Source organism: Bos grunniens, chromosome 18, assembly GCF_055505025.1.
Source record: "Bos grunniens cultivar Pamir isolate PY7600 chromosome 18, Bosgru_T2T1.0, whole genome shotgun sequence".
Lineage (NCBI taxonomy): Eukaryota > Metazoa > Chordata > Mammalia > Artiodactyla > Bovidae > Bos > Bos grunniens.
This window is the reverse complement of record NC_141182.1, coordinates 48,392,094-48,407,769: the sequence shown is the minus strand read 5'-3', so window position 1 is coordinate 48,407,769 and position 15,676 is coordinate 48,392,094. Positions and strand designations below refer to the sequence as shown.

At 49.9% G+C, this 15,676-nt stretch overlaps 1 protein-coding gene across 6 annotated transcripts in view; it reads right to left on the bottom strand.

Annotated features, from left to right (window-relative positions):
- RYR1 (ryanodine receptor 1) overlaps window positions 1–15,676 on the bottom strand; it is a 128,323-nt gene that overhangs the window by 73,426 nt on the left and 39,221 nt on the right. For all 6 annotated transcript variants that reach the window (XM_086352334.1, XM_086352337.1, XM_086352335.1 and 3 more), the window contains exons 31-41: window positions 15,432–15,597; window positions 14,712–14,798; window positions 14,321–14,547; window positions 12,208–12,820; window positions 9,358–9,627; window positions 8,803–9,003; window positions 8,127–8,238; window positions 4,606–4,752; window positions 1,815–2,088; window positions 636–750; window positions 418–550 (exon numbers count right to left, since the gene is read on the bottom strand). In XM_086352334.1, the coding sequence (XP_086208460.1) occupies window positions 418–550; window positions 636–750; window positions 1,815–2,088; window positions 4,606–4,752; window positions 8,127–8,238; window positions 8,803–9,003; window positions 9,358–9,627; window positions 12,208–12,820; window positions 14,321–14,547; window positions 14,712–14,798; window positions 15,432–15,597 (2,345 nt within the window). The remainder of the gene's footprint in view (window positions 1–417; window positions 551–635; window positions 751–1,814; window positions 2,089–4,605; window positions 4,753–8,126; window positions 8,239–8,802; window positions 9,004–9,357; window positions 9,628–12,207; window positions 12,821–14,320; window positions 14,548–14,711; window positions 14,799–15,431; window positions 15,598–15,676) is intronic.

Sequence of the window (15,676 nt, the reverse complement as noted above, 5' to 3'; positions counted from 1 at the left end):
GGATGGGTTTGTCTTCCCCACTCCACTGTGAGCCCCATGAGGGCCAGGCCCAGGGCGTCTGGGTGTCCCCAGCACTACTCATTATAGGGCCAGATCTGGGGTGGGTTGAGTTCCCCAGGTGGCGTTAGTGGTAAAGAACCTGCCTGCCAATGCAGGAGACATAGAAACGTGGGTTCGATCCCTGGGTTAGGAAGATCCCCTGGAGGAGGGCATAGCAACCCACTCTAATATTCTTGCCTGGAGAATCCCATGGACAGAGGGGCCTGACCGGGCTAAGTCCATGGGGTTACGAAGAGTCGGACACGACTGAAGTGACTTAGCATGCACACACGCACATTTGTTGAATGACTGAGTGAGCCAGCGGAGAGTGGGGCCCAGCCTGGATGGACTGCCAGGAGTGGGCTCAGGGCTTCTCACCCAGGCCGATGCCGCTGTTCTCCAGCAGGTAGCTCAGGTGGTCGAACATGGAGCGCTGGTTCTGCCGGCTGATGCGGCAGAAGTAGCAGAGGAAGCGGCAGCAGCTTGTCACCATCTTGGGGAAGCGGATCTCCTGGGTGGGTAGGGTGGGCCAGTGGTCAGTGCCTGCCTCCCTTGGCCCCCTCCCCTGAGCTCCCTGGCCCACGCAGCCCCCTTACCTTGGATTCACCGCCCCCAAGGACGTTCACCATGACCTCCATGACTGTCTCGTGCATGCCCAGTGCCCTCATCAGGTTCGGGTGTTGGTAGAAGACTTTGTTGTTCATGATGTTCCTGTGGACAGGCCGAGTGCATGGGGTCAAGTCCGTGGAGAGCCCCCAGACCTTTGGGGGAGCCATCATCAAGACTGTGGTAAGAGTTCACATTTACTGAACTCCTAGTCTGTGCCCAGCACCGCCCCCTTTAATGATCTGAACTCATCCAAGCCTCATGTCCACTCTGGAAGGCAGGATCTATAATTATCCCTGTTTCACAGACAAGAAAACCAGGCAAAGATCCAGGGTGGGCTCCCCTGGGGCAGACATCTTTAGCATGTTGCATGTTGTATTGCCAAGTGCCTAGAAAGGGCCTGGCATATAGTAGGTGCTCGACAGATGTTTGCTGAGTGAATGAACGAGGCACACTTGACACTGAGTGAGTGCTCAAACCTATTATTATTGCTACTGGGCTTCCCAGGTGGCTCAGTGGTAAAGAATCCACCCGCCAAGCAGGAAATGTGGGTTTGCTCCCTGGGTTGGCAAGATCCCTTGGAGAAGGAAATGGCAACCCACTCCAAGATTCTTGCCTGGGACAACGAGGCAATCCCATGGGCAGATGGGATTGGGCTACAGCCCATGGGGTTGCAAAAGAGTCAGATACAGTCCATGGGGTTGCACAAGAGTTGGACACAACTTAGCGACTAAACAAAAACACACCAGCTCACTGAAGCCACACCACGACTCCGAGAGGTAGGTGTGGCTCATTCTCAGTTTACAGATGAAGAAATGGAAGCTCAAAGGGTGCAAATCTTGTGCCCAGAGTCACAGGCAAGTAAGAGAGGCTCCCCAGGAGTGAGTGGAGAGATAAGGGGAGACAGTCTAGCAGCTGGGAGGAGCACACCACCCCGAGGATGGGGCAGAAGTGGGGAGGGGCAGGGACAAGCTGGAGCCCAGAGGGTTCCGGTCCCTTCCCGCGAAGACGAGCTGGGGGCGGCGGCGGAGGGCGGGGGGGGGCACGGGGCGGGGCTCAGCAGGGGAGGGGAGGGGCCTCAGCAGGGGCGGGACAGGACTCAGCGGGGGGAGGGGCGGGGTTTCAGCGGGGAGGGGAGGGGTTCAGTAGGGGAAGGGCGGGGGCCTCACCCGATGCTCTGGATCATGAGGTTCTCTTCCTGGGGGCCCATCTGCACGATGAGCAGTGAGCGGATCTGGCCGAGGCACTCGAGCAGGCTCATGGTGTCCTCCACGGAGGAGGGGGAGATGGTGTAGGCCCGGGGCAGGGCGCGCAGCAGCTCCCCGAGCCCATCGTACTGCCGGTGCAGGAGGCTGAACATGGCGCGGACCAGCTCCGGGCTCTGCACGAAGTCCTCTTGGGCCCAACGCACCACCGTGTGGGACACCAGCTCTTGCAGCGACTCTGGGAAGGGGACACAGGGTCTGAACGGTCTTCCCAGGACAGGGCTATGAGCCAGAACAATGCAAGAGGGGCCCTTCTTGCCAAAGGGCTTCTCAGTTGCTACCTGTTAAGCCCCACCCTACCCCTGCCAGGACTGGGCAGATGCTGGCAGACTCTGTTCTATGGCCCTAAGAGTCTCTTTGTCATCTTCACCCTATAACCAGACCACAAGAGCCCCCTTTTCAAGAGGAAAAAGAATGTGTACCACCAGATACAAAGTACTAGAGCGCTACTAGGAGCATCTTTAAAAGCACAAATGGTAATTCCATTAGTTCTGTAGAGTGAAGTGAAAGTCACTCAGTACTGTCAGACTCTTTGAGACCCCAAGAACAATACAGTCCATGGAATTCTCCAGGCCAGAATACTGGAGTGGGTAGCCTTTCCCTTCTCCAGGGGATCTTCCCAACCCAGGGATTGAACTCAGGTCTCCCGTATTGCACGCGGATTTTTTTACCAGCTGAGCTATCAGGGAAGCCCTTGTTCTGTAAAACTGCAGGCAATTTTAAGACTTCCCTGGTGGTGCAGCAGTTAAGATTCTGCGCTTCCAATGCAAGAAGTAAAGGTTTGATCCCTGGGCAGAGAACTAAGGTCCCATGTGCCACAAGATGTGGCCAAAAAAAAAAAAAAACAAAAACCAGCCAGCCAATTTTTCCTCATGGAAGACAACAGACACAAAAAGAAACTGCGAGGACATTGGCGGCATTTGAAAATAATGTCAAAAATGAATTGTTCTCTTTCCCTGGTGATTTCCCCCGGACTTTCTTTCCCTACATCCAGCATCCATTTCTCTCTCTTTCTCTCCCAGCACTTTTTCTTCTCAGAATTTCTGGGAAAGAAGATAGATGTTTCCCATGTCTCAGAGTTAGGGGAAACCTTCTTGCACTGGCACTGAATGGTGATCTGTGACATGTCCTACCCTCCGTCCATCTGCTCTATACACTCTGGACCCATCACGTCAGACTTCATATTCAGCACCTCTCCTGCTCGCCTGGCTTCAGCCATGCTGGCCTCTAAATGCACCAAGGGTGTTCCTGCCTCAGGGCCTTTGCACCGGCTATTCTTTCTGTACCAGCCACCTTCTCCCAAATCTTTGCATCCTCTCCCCTCATTCTAACCTTTTCATCTTTGTCCCTCTTTCTCCTCTACTCAACTTCATTTTTTTATTAGCATCTATGGTCATTTGACATTATGGTGTGTGTATATATATATCTTTTGTAATATTCTAAACTCCTTCAAGGTAGAGATTTTGACTCTTGTTGTTATTTGTCCCTAAGTTGGGTCTGACTTTTTGCGACCCCGTGGACTGTAGCATGCCAGGTTTCTCTGTCCTCCCCTATCTTCCAGGGAGTGTGCTGTGTTTAGCTGCTCAGTCGTGTCCACCTGTCTGTGACCCCACGGACTGTAGCCCGCCAGACTCTGCTCAGATTCATGCCCATTCAGTCGGTGATGCTATCCGACCACCTCATCCTCTGCTGCCCCCTTCTCCTCCTGCTCTCAATCTTTCCCAGCATCAGAGTCTTTTCCAGTGAGTCAGCTCTTCATATCAAGTGGCCAAAGTATTGGAGCTTCAGCTTCAGCAACAGTCCTTCCAATGAATATTCAGGGTTGATTTCCTTCAGGATTAACTGGTTTGATTTTTTTTGCAGTCCAAGAGACTCTCAAGAGTCTTCTCCAGCACCACACTTCGAAAGCATCAATTCTTTGGTGCTCAGTCTTCTTTGTGAATCAACTCTGTGAATCAACCATACATGACTACTGGAAAAATCATAGCTTTGACTATATAGACTTTTGTTGGCAAAGTGATGTCTCTGCTTTTTAATATGCTGTCTAGGTTTGTCATAGCTTTCCTTCCAAGGAGCAAGCGTCTTTTAATTTCATGGCTTCAGTCACCGTCCATAGTGATCTGGGGCCCAAGAAAATAAAATCTATCAGTGCTTCCACTTTTCCCCTTATATTTGCCATGAAGCAATATATTCCCCAGCTCTAACAATAGTGCCTGGCCCAGAGTTGGTCCAATAATTTGTGAAATGTTATAGAATAAACTCTGTAGCAACGTCAGGGACTCCGTCCTTGTAATATGGTGCTAATACATAGTTTGTATAATGACCTACTGGCCCATGACTGTTTTCCTATCCCTCAGCACAGTAATTGTTTCACCAAGAAATAAACAAAAAACAATCAAAAGCCTTGGAAACCACGGTGGTGCAGGAGTTGCCCCCAGTCCTAGGTTGGAGGTGTGGCTCTCCCCTCTGGCAGTCATGCACCACACGATTTCAACACACACACTGTGCAGCCCCCGCATTTGGGTCACACCTCCAGCAGGCCTCCTCTCTCACCCCACTCTCCACCCCTCCTCTCTCATTAATACCACCTACCCATCCCTCGTGCTGCTCCTGGGGCCTGTCTTGTACCCAGAAGCTCTGTAAGCACAGGGCTGCCTGGCCCACCCATCTCTTCCCTGGTGGCCCCAGTCCTCACGGGGTTTGCGCTCCTCAGCGGGTGGTTCCTCCTCTGATTTCTCCTCCTTCTTCTTCACCAGCCGCACCTTCTCCAACAGGCTCATCAGGCGACTGCCCAGGGTGGCTTCTTCCTCTGGTTCCTCCTCTTCCCCCTCCAGTTGAATTCCTGGAGGTAGACAAGAAGGGAAGGCATGTCATTCATCTGCTTGCTTATTAATCTGCTGAATCATTTACTTCTTTATTCACTCACATATTCACGCATTCATTTCTCACTCATGTGTGTGTTCATGGGGTTTTTCATTTATTTCTTTATATGTTCATCTATTTGTTCACTTATTCATTCTTTGAATTGTTTGTCTTTTAAATCAACTATTGCAAGTATCTTCAAAGAACTAAAGGAAACCATGTCTAAAGTATTAAAGAGAAGTATGACGACAGTGACTCATCAAAAAGAGACTCCTGATAAAGAGGTAGGACTTTCCTGGTGGTCCAGTGGTTAAGAATTTACTTGCCAATGCAAGTGTCTTGGGTTTGATCCCTAGTCCAGGAAGATCCATATGTTTCAAGGCAACTAAGCCCAAGGGCCACAACTACTGAGCTACACTCTAGGGCCCACGAGCTGCAACTGCTGAGCCCACGAGCCCTCGAGCCTGTGAAATAAGAGAAGCCTCCACACTGCAACTAGAGAGTAGCCCCTACTCGCTGCAGTGAAGACCCAACACAGCCAAATAATAATAATAATAAAAAGAACTAGATACAAAAATAACCATATAGAAGCTGAAGTGACAAAGTACAATAACTGAAATATAAAAATTAGAGTGGCACAACAGCATATTTGAGATAGAAGGAGAAAGAATCAATGAACTTGATTCATAGAACAACAGAGGTTATCCAGCCTTAATAAAAGAATGACAAAAATTAACAGAGCCACAGAGACCCATAGTGTACCGTCAAGCATAACAACGTATGCATAATGGGAGTCCTAGAAGAAGCGATGAGAATGGGGCAGAAAACTATTTAGAAAAATAATGGCCCCAAAGTCTGAAATTTGATGAAAAATATTAATCTACACATTTAAGAAACTCAGCAAACTCGTACTCAAACTGCTTAGAGGCCAAAGCAAAGAGAAATATTGAAAGCCAGCCAAATAAAAATGAGTCATCACATACAAAAACAATCTCAGTAAGATGATCAGCTGACTCCTTATGAGAAACAATAGAGATCCACCAACCATCCCTCAAGCCATCTTTCTTTTTATTCATCCAACCAGTCAGCCAACTCTTTACTCACTCCTTTATTCAGCTATTCTTCTCTCCATCAATTCACACACTTGTCCATTCACTTATATACCAGCAAATTTGGAAAACTCAGCAGTGGCCACAGGCCTGGAAAAGGTCAGTTTTCATTCCAATCCCAAAGAAAGGCAATGCCAAAGCATGCTCAAACTACCGCACAATTGCACTCATCTCACACGCTAGTAAAATAATGCTCAAAATTCTCCAAGCCAGGCTTCAACAGTACGTGAACCATGAACTTCCAGATGTACAAACTGGATTTAGAAAAGGCAGAGGAACCAAAGATCAAATTGCCAACATCCACTGGATCATTGAAAAAGCAAGAGAGTTCCAGAAAAACATCTACTTCTGCTTTATTGACTATGCCAAAGCCTTTGACTGTGTGGATCACAATAAACTGTGGAAAATTCTTAAAGAGATGGGAATACCAGACCACCTGACCTGCCTCTTGAGAAATCTGTATGCAGTCAAGAAGCAACAGTTAGAACTGGACATGGAACAACAGACTGGTTCCAAATAGGGAAAGGAGTACGTCAAGGCTGTATATTGTCACCCTGCTTATTTAACTTATATGCAGAGTACATCATGAGAAACGCTGGGCTGGGATGAAGCACAAGCTGGAATCAAGATTTCTGGGAGAAATATCAATAACCTCAGATATGCAGATGACACCATCCTTTTGGCAGAAAGTGAAGAAGAACTAAAGGGCCTCTTGATGAAAGTGAAAGTGGAGAGTGAAAAAGTTGGCTTAAAGCTCAACATTTAGAAAACTAAGATCATGGCATCTGGTCCCATCACTTCATGGCAAACAGATGGGGAAACAGTGGAAACAGTGACAGACTTTATATTTTTGGGCTCCAAAATCACTGCAGATGGTGACTGCAGCCATGAAATTAAAAGACACTTGCTGCTTGGAAGAAAAGTTATGACCAACCTAGACGGCATATTAAAAAGCAGAGACATTACTTTGCCAACGAAGGTTTGTCTAGTCAAAGCAATGGTTTTTCCAGTAGTCATGTATGGATGTGAGAGTTGGAGTATAAAGAAATCTGAGCACAAAAAAAACTGATGCTTTTGAACTGTGGTGTTGGAGAAGACTCCTGAGAGTTCCTTGGACTGCAAGGAGATCCAACCAGTCCATCCTAAAGGAAATCAGTCCTGAATATTCACTAGAAGGACTGATGCTGAAGCTGAAACTCCAATACTTTGGCCACCTGATGTGAAGAACTGACTCATTTGAAAAGACCCTGATGCTGGAAAAGATTGAAGGTGAGAGGAGAAGGGAATGACAAAGGATGAGATGGTTGGATGGCATCACCGACTCAATGGACATGAGTTTGAGTAAACTCTGGGAGTTGGTGATGGACAGGGAGGCCTGATGTGTTTTAGTCCATAGGGTCGCAAAGAGTTGGACACGACTGAGAGACTGAACTGAACCGATAGCCATTCATCCGTGTGTGTGTGTGTGTGTGTGTGTGTGTGTGTGCGCGCGCGCGCTCAGTCATGTCTGATCTTTACAACCCCATGGACTGTAGCCCACCAGGCTCCTCCTCTGTCCATGGAATTTCCCAGGCCAGAATACTGGAGTGGATTGCCATTTCCTCCTCCAGGGGATCTTCCCACCCCAAGGATTAAATCTGGTCTCCTGCACTGACAGGTGTATTATTTACCACTAGCGCCACCTGGTGGCTGGGGCTTCCCAGGTAGCTCATCTGGTAAAGAATCCACCTGCAATGCAGGAGACTCTGGTTTGATTTGGTCAGGAAGATCCCCTGAAGAAGGGATAAGGGGTAACTCCAGTATTCTTGGGCTTTCCTGCTGGCTCAGTTGGTAAAGAATCCGCCTACAATGCAGGAGACCTGGGTTCGATACCTGGGTTAGTAAGAGCCCCTGGAGGAGGGCATGGCAACCCAACCCAGTATTCTTGCCTGGAGAATCCCCAAGGACAGAGGAGCTTGGCAGGCTGCAGTCCATGGGGTCACAAAGAGTCGGACACAACTGAGTGACTAAGCACAGCACAGCGCCATCTGGGAAGCCCATAGTACATCCACCCAAACACCCACATAAACATATCCTTCCACATCATCCACCTGTTCACTAATATGTTCATTCATTCAGTCATTCATTTTACCAACAGTTACTTCACAAGAACTGTAGATATTTAAGATCAGAAAATCTTAGGAAAACTTCAAGACAGGTCTCAAAAGAAAGTTTGGGAGGTGGATTCTCTGATCTCCTCTCGTACCGCAGTGTGTCAGCAGGTCTCGATGAAATTCGAGCAAATCCTGTCGGACCTCTTCAGGGAGAGGACAATCTTCCTCATCCTCAGCAGTTTTGAAGTGCAATAGCATGTTGATCTAGGGAAGGTCAAAGATTAGAGTGAGAGACCCCAGAGCAGGAACTCTGAGGTTGAGCATCAAATATCCAACTGTGAGTTCCTGTCTAAGCTCATGAATCAGTGAAGAATATCTGGGCGACTAAAGGTTCAAAAGGAGTCAGGGTCAGTCTGCAGTGACTCAGAAGTCTGGTTCAGAGAGAGGTAAGAGAGTAACTGTTACTCTGTTACTCAGAGCTTTCCTGGTGGTTCAGACAGTAAAGAATCGGTCTGCAAAGAGGGAGACCTGGGTTTGATCCCTGAGTTGGGAAGATCCCCCTGGAGGAGGGCACAGTAACCCACTCCAGTATTTTTGCCTAGAGAATTTCATGGACAGAGGAGCCTGGCAGGTTACAGTCCATGGGGTTGCAGAGTCGGACACAACTGAGCAACTCACACACACAAGAGAGTAACAGATAAGTGTATCAATAGGGTCAGAGGTCAAAGTCAGATTTTGAGGTTGAGTATCATCCGTGATCAGGGCAAGGGGAGAGGCTGAGGTTGAGGGGTAAACAGTAAGGCCAGCTAGGGTTAGGGGTCAGAGGACCTGCTCCTGGGGTGGGGAGCGGAACTCGCGAGTGCGTCGGGCTGTCTCAGCTGCAGTCATGGTGAAGGCTTTTATGAGGATGGCGTAGCGGTCCCTCTGGTTGGCCTGGAGTTTGTCCACATAGCGCTCTGCAAAGGCTGCCAGAGATTCCACACGGTGCTGTAGCTCTTGGTCACAGAAATACTCCAGCAGGTTACACATCTGTGGGATGATAGCCATGTGGTAGGTGGGATGATAGCCATGTGGTAGGTGGGATGATGGTGAGACCACGAGGACTTCCTCGAAACTCTTCTTGCCTTCCCTCCCCACTCCACAGCCCTGTTCGGGTCGAGCCACCACTGTCTCCCGCCTGGATCCTCAAGGTGGCCATCTCCATGGTCTCATCCCTCTAATTCACCTCCCACAAGGAAACCAGAGAGCTCATTCAAAACCCAGCAGCAGTCCCCTCCGCAGCACCCACTACCTTGGGTCAAAGTCCAGACTCCAGCCCCACCAGACCCTGCACTGGCCAGCCCAGAGGGATGGAGGCTAGAAAAACAGGAAGAACCAGCTCACCTGTAACTTCACAGACTCGGGCAACTTCATCTGGAGCAGCCCCTCCTCCAAGTCCTCTTTTTCCCCCTCTGCTGTCTCCTCCTCCTCTTTTTCCTCATCTTCCTTCTCCCGTGCCTCTTCCTCCTCGTCCTCCTCCTTCTCCTCCTCATCCTCTTCTTCCTCTTCCCCTTCCTCCTCCTCCTCCTCTTCCTCTTCTTCCTCAGTGAATACTTCAGGCTCAATCATCTTCAAGATCTGTTTTACATCCTCATCGCCAAAGATGCCCATCACCTAGGGGACAAAGGCCGGCTGTGTTACTACAGGCTGCAAGGCTTCCATAATCAAGTCCCGGCCTCACTCCCCAGACCTGATTCTCCAGCACAAGCCAGATTCATCCCTGCACTGACTGGATACAATTCCTCCTACAAACAGGAATGGCATCCCCCCTGTCCCACCATCCACCTTCCTTAAGATACTCCCAGATCCATACCCTGTGTCCCATCTACATGGCCCAGACCACATAGCCAAACATGAGCACCTCTCCCTTCACAAGTAAATGTCCTTTCTCCCAAACCTGACCATTTGTGACTCTGGGACAAGACACATCCTACATCTGATCGAGGCCCTCATAGCTCCCAGTATATGCCAGCTCTCAGTCAACATAATGGAGATGCTAAGAGATGGAAGGAGAGGGGGTAAATGAAAGGGAAAATAGTTGGGAAAGAGAGAGATGAATGAATGGGGGAGGACTAGGTGACTGGGTGGATGAATAGATGGGATAGCAGAGGTGTGAAGGAGAGGTCTATGGATGGGTGGATAATGGATTGAAAGGTGAAGGTAAAGGGGGAAGAAGAGATGGTGGGTAGATGGATGACAGGATAAACGATGTTTAGAGACGTGGGAGGATGCATGCTTTGATAGATGCATAAGCAAATACATGAGTGGATAGGTAAATAGACAAATGCATAAATAACCATGTACTGGGATGGGATGGATATATGGATGGGTGGATAGATTTGTGTGTGAAAACTGGATGGATGTTTATATGTAAGAATCATTAGATGGGTAGTGAATGAAAGAGTACATGAAATAAAGAACGGATATCGAAGGATGGAGAATGAGTGAATGAGTGGGTAAATGAACAGGTGTAGATGGTTGGATGGATTTGTGGGTACATGTATTAAGTACCCACAAATCCATCCAATCATCTACCTCTTGAGATCTGATCTGCCTCTTGAGAAATTTGTATGCAGGTCAGGAAGCAACAGTTAGAACTGGACACGGAACAATGGACCGGTTCCAAATAGGAAAAGGAGTACGTCAAGGCTGTATATTGTCACCCTGCTTATTTAACTTCTATGCAGAGTACATTATAAGAAACGCTGGACTGGAAGAAACACAAGCTGGAATCAAGATTGCCGGGAGAAATATCAATAACCTCAGATAGGCAGATGACACCACCCTTATGGCAGAAAGTGAAGAGGAACTAAAAAGCCTCTTGATGAAAGTGAAAGTGGAGAGTGAAAAAGTTGGCTTAAAGCTCAACATTCAGAAAACGAAGATCATGGCATCCGGTCCCATCACTTCATGGGAAATAGATGGGGAAACAGTGGAAACAGTCAGACTTTATTTTTGGGGGCTTCAAAATCACTGCAGATGGTGACTGCAGCCATGAAATTAAAAGACGCTTACTCCTTGGAAGGAAAGTTATGACCAACCTAGATAGCATATTCAAAAGCAGAGACATTACTTTGCCAACAAAGGTTCGTCTAGTCAAGGCTATGGTTTTTCCTGTGGTCATGTATGGATGTGAGAGTTGGACTGTGAAGAAGGCTGAGCGCCGAAGAATTGATGCTTTTGAACTGTGGTGTTGGAGAAGACTCTTGAGAGTCCCTTGGACTGCAAGGAGATCCAACCAGTACATTCTGAAGGAGATCAGCCCTGGGATTTCTTTGGAAGGAATGATGCTGAAGCTGAGACTCCAGTACTTTGGCCACTTGAGGCGAAGAGTTGACTCATTGGAAAAGACTCTGATGCTGGGAGGGATTAGGGGCAGGAGGAGAAGGGGACGACAGAGGATGAGATGGCTGGATGGCATCACTGACTCGATGGACGTGAGTCTGAGTGAACTCCGGGAGTTGGTGATGAACAGGGAGGCCTGGTGTGCTGCGATTCATGGGGTCGCAAAGAGTCGGACATGACTGAGCGACTGAACTGAACTGAATACCTATGGATAGAGAGATGCATGGATTGATGGATAGGTAGGTGGAAGATGGAAGAATGGATGAATCCATGGATGGGTGGATGAATGGATATGTGGATGAATGGATGCACAGTGGAAGGTGGATGATGGTTGGATGTATGAAGGGGAAATAGATTAATAAATAAATGGGTAGGTGGATAGATGAATAGATGAAACAGTGAATGAAATGATGTATGAATGAATGGACAACTAGATTGAAAGTTGGATAGATGGAGGCAGGGATGGATGGAGAGGTGGACGAATAGATAATTGGGTGGAGACTGGAAGGATAAATAGATGGTGAACTTTTGGATAGGCAGATGAGGGTATGTTTGAATGGACAGATGGATGGATGGAACGGTGGGTGGAGGACGGCTGAATGATGGTTGGTTACATGATTGAACAAAAAGAAGGAAAATGAATAGATGTCAGATGAATGGATGGAAGGAAAAGTGAATGAGTAGATGATAAAAGGATAAGTTGGAAGGTGAAGGGTGTATGGATGGAGAGATGCATGGATGGTTGGATACATAAATGGGAGGTATGCAGGTACGGGTGGATGAATGGATGTATGGATGATTTGGTAGCAGGAAAGACCGGGACAGAGGGAAGCAGGAGGAAGTCCTTACCAGCAGGGTGGACACCAGCTTGAGCACCGGCACAAACTGGAACTCCACGGAGCCCCCGACTGGGTCACGAGCGTGCTGCCCACCATCTCGCACCGCCTCCCCCAGCATTCTGAGTGCTTTGTCCCGAAGAGCTTCCAGAGGGATGCTGGGGCTGAGGCGGGCCGGGGCTTCTGCCGCCCCAGCAGCTGGCAGGGCGGCCACGAAACACGGGGCTGAGAAATGGTGTGGAGGCCGCAGCGAGGTGGTAACGCCGACGCCAGGAAGCCCGTAGCGGCGGGGACCGTTATCCGCTCTCTTTCCGGGTGGGAAGAGAGTGATGGCGCGGGTCTCAGGCGTGAGGGGCACGATGTACTCAGAGAGCATGGAGCGGCGGCTGCGGCAAGCACTTTCGAGGTGGATGCTGATGAGGAGGTCGTAGTAGCCTGCCCGCAGAGGGCCGGGCAGGTGCGCGTCCTCCAGGGCGTGCAGCAGCTGCGCCTGGTCCACATGGCTGCACAGAGCATGCGCCACGCGGTTGTTGCCCAGGGCGCACACAGCCCGGTAGAGGCGGAGGGTGTGCGAATGGAACCGCTGCAGGTCCAAGCGCTCAGACAACTCCAGGATGTCCATGCATCTGTGGTAGAGATGGGCTACATTCAGAGACACAGCAAGCAGGGAAGGTGGGACACAGAGACACAGACCCGAGAGGCAGAGTGCTCAGGCGAGTGTTGGTGGCCCTAGAAGGGAATCCCAGTGTTCTGCTAGGTCAAGATTCTGTGAGGTCTGTGGAGCTGAGTCTAGGAGACTTTTTAATGGTTCCGGAAGTCCCTTACTGGTCTGGGGGCTCCCTGGGATACGTTTGGGGTTTATAGGATGGTCTGGTACCCTGGGGATCTAAGAGTCCAGGGAAAAGATCTGGTGACTGTGAGATGTATGTGGGCTTCCAGGTTGGGTCTAAATCCCGCTCTGGCAAGTCTGAGTACCCTGGATATATTTGAACACCACCAGAATGTAAAGTTCATCAGGACAGGACATTCCTGCCTGTTTCGTTTGTTTGTTCTTTGTTTGCTATATTCCCAGCACCTAAAAAGGACTAAACACAAAGGAAATCAACCTTGAATACTAATTGGAAGGACTGATGCTGAAGCTGAAGCTCCAATACTTTGACCACCTGATACAAAGAGCCGACTCATTAGAAAAGACCCTGATGTCAGGAAAGATGAGGGCAGGAGGAGAAGGGGATGACAGGGGATGAGATGGTTAGATGGCATCACTGACTCAGTGGACATAAGTTTGAGCAAACTCCAGGAGATGGTGAAGGACAGAGGAGCCTGGTGTGCTGCAGACCATGGAATCACAAAGAGTCGGACATGACTAAGTGACTGCACAACAAATGTGCTCCATAAATATTTTCTGTAGGAACAAATGAATATGGGTGCATCTGGGGCCTCTGGGGATGGGTCTGAATCCTTCTGGGCAGGTCTGAGCATTGCTAGATGTCCGTTTACAAGAGCTTGGTGTCTCCAGCCCGGAATGCTGTTGTCACACAGGAGGGGCTCAGAGCTATTTGTCGAATGAGTGAATAAAGAAAAGATGAAGCATGTTGGAAGCCTCCTGGGGTCAGTCTGGGATCCTGGCCACATTTAGAGTCCGTAAAAGCTTTGCTGTCATCCATGAGAATACTCTCTAGCTGGGTGTGTCTGGGTCCCCTGGAGTGAGTTAGAGATTTCCATGGGACACATCTAAAGTTTCCCTGCATATGCCCGAGAGACCCTAGGATGCATCCAAGCCTCTCTGAATAATGTTCAAGACCCTCTGAGGTATACTTGAGGCCCCTGGGGTGTTGTGTGGGATTCTTGATGTGGATCTGGCTCCCTGAGATGGGTCTGGAGTCCTCTGGGGTGTTATCTGGACATGCCTGGGTTGAGTCTGCATCTCTGGAGGTGAGTCTGAGCCTGCTGAAATGGATTGAGAGCCCCCTGGTGTGCTATCTGCAGAAAATAGGGTGGTCTGGGGCCTCTTGGAGTGTTATCTGGAGCCCCAAAGGTAGTGGGGAAGGGGAACCCAGTGGGATCCAGACCCCAGAGGGCTTGAGGTACCCGCCCCACCCCTGGGCGATGGGGCTGGCCCTGACCGGTTCTCCTCGGGGACGTGCAGCGCCATCATGGTGAGCGGCTCCTGGCACTGCACTGCCCAGCCGAGCCGCTCGCCCGCCCGCCGCGTCTCCACCTGCAGGAAGTGGTTGGGCATGCGGCTCCAAGACACGGGCATCAGCATCTGCATCTCCAGCCGCGGAGGGCACTGCGGCGTGGGGTTCTTGCGCTCGCTCAAAAACATGGCGGCTGACAGCGGCATGATGTTCTGCGGGGCACAGAGGTGTGCACAGGTCAGGATTCCCAGTCTGCTGGATCCAGCCACTCCACTTCCAGGAAGACATCCCAGACTGCCCTCCTGCCACACACACTTCAGCCTGACATCCCGCACCTCCTTCCTCAGCCTGCCCCCATTCGCGCCCCATCACCGACCTTCTGTTTCCCCAGCTCAAACTGGATCACGTTCTGGTGCGTGGGCAGGACAAAGACGGCAGGGAACAGCTTTGTGTTGGGTTCCACCTAGCAAGGGAAAAGAGGGCAGGGTGAGGAAGAGGATGAACTGGAGGTGGTGTTGACTCTAGATCCCAAACTCTGGAGCCAGTCGGCCCAGCCTGATCCTGCTGGTGCCTAAAGATCCAAAGGGCATAGGAGGCTCCACAGTGGCCCTGAGGTTGCTCATGGACTGTACCACCTCTGATCCAGCAAGGCCAACCTCCTCCACCTCCTAAGGGGAACCTGTCATCTGGGACTTTGCAGATTCATGATGGAGGTATATAGGCCCTCACTGTACAATTCCTTTAATTTTGTTGTGTGCTTGAAACCTTTCATAATCAAATGTTGAATAGGAAAATACCACTTTAGAATTCTGGTCCATCGTAGGATTTTCCTTGATTGGTGAAAAGGTGGGGACTGGTACCACCCAGCCCAAGATGGAATACGGATCTCTCTCCAAGGTCAAGGCTCTGCTCTGTCTCCCTTTTCCTAGATATCAGTAGAGGGTCTCACAGGCACCTCCCATAGCCACAATACAGCTCTGGCCTGTCGTGAGGTTGTTTTCGTCCTGTATCCCTGGGGTCTGTCCTCTCGGTGGGCTGTCCTGGGATGCTAGGTCACGAGGATGCTATTACTAAGTTGCTGAGGGGCTGGGCTCACCTGGAAAAAGGTGTTGCTCTCTTTGCCGTTGGCGGTAAAGGTCATTAGGCCAGTGGCCAAGTCCACCAGGCAGCCAATGACAAGGTCCGTGTGGCTGATCCGGCCCTGCTGCCCAGGGCTCACGAAGTCTCCGCCCCACACCATGTAGCAGTTACTACACTTGAGGCTGGAGGACACAGGAGTGGTCAGCACACTGATCCCCAGGCGTTCTGAACACCTAGGCACCCCCTTCCCCGAGCTCCCAG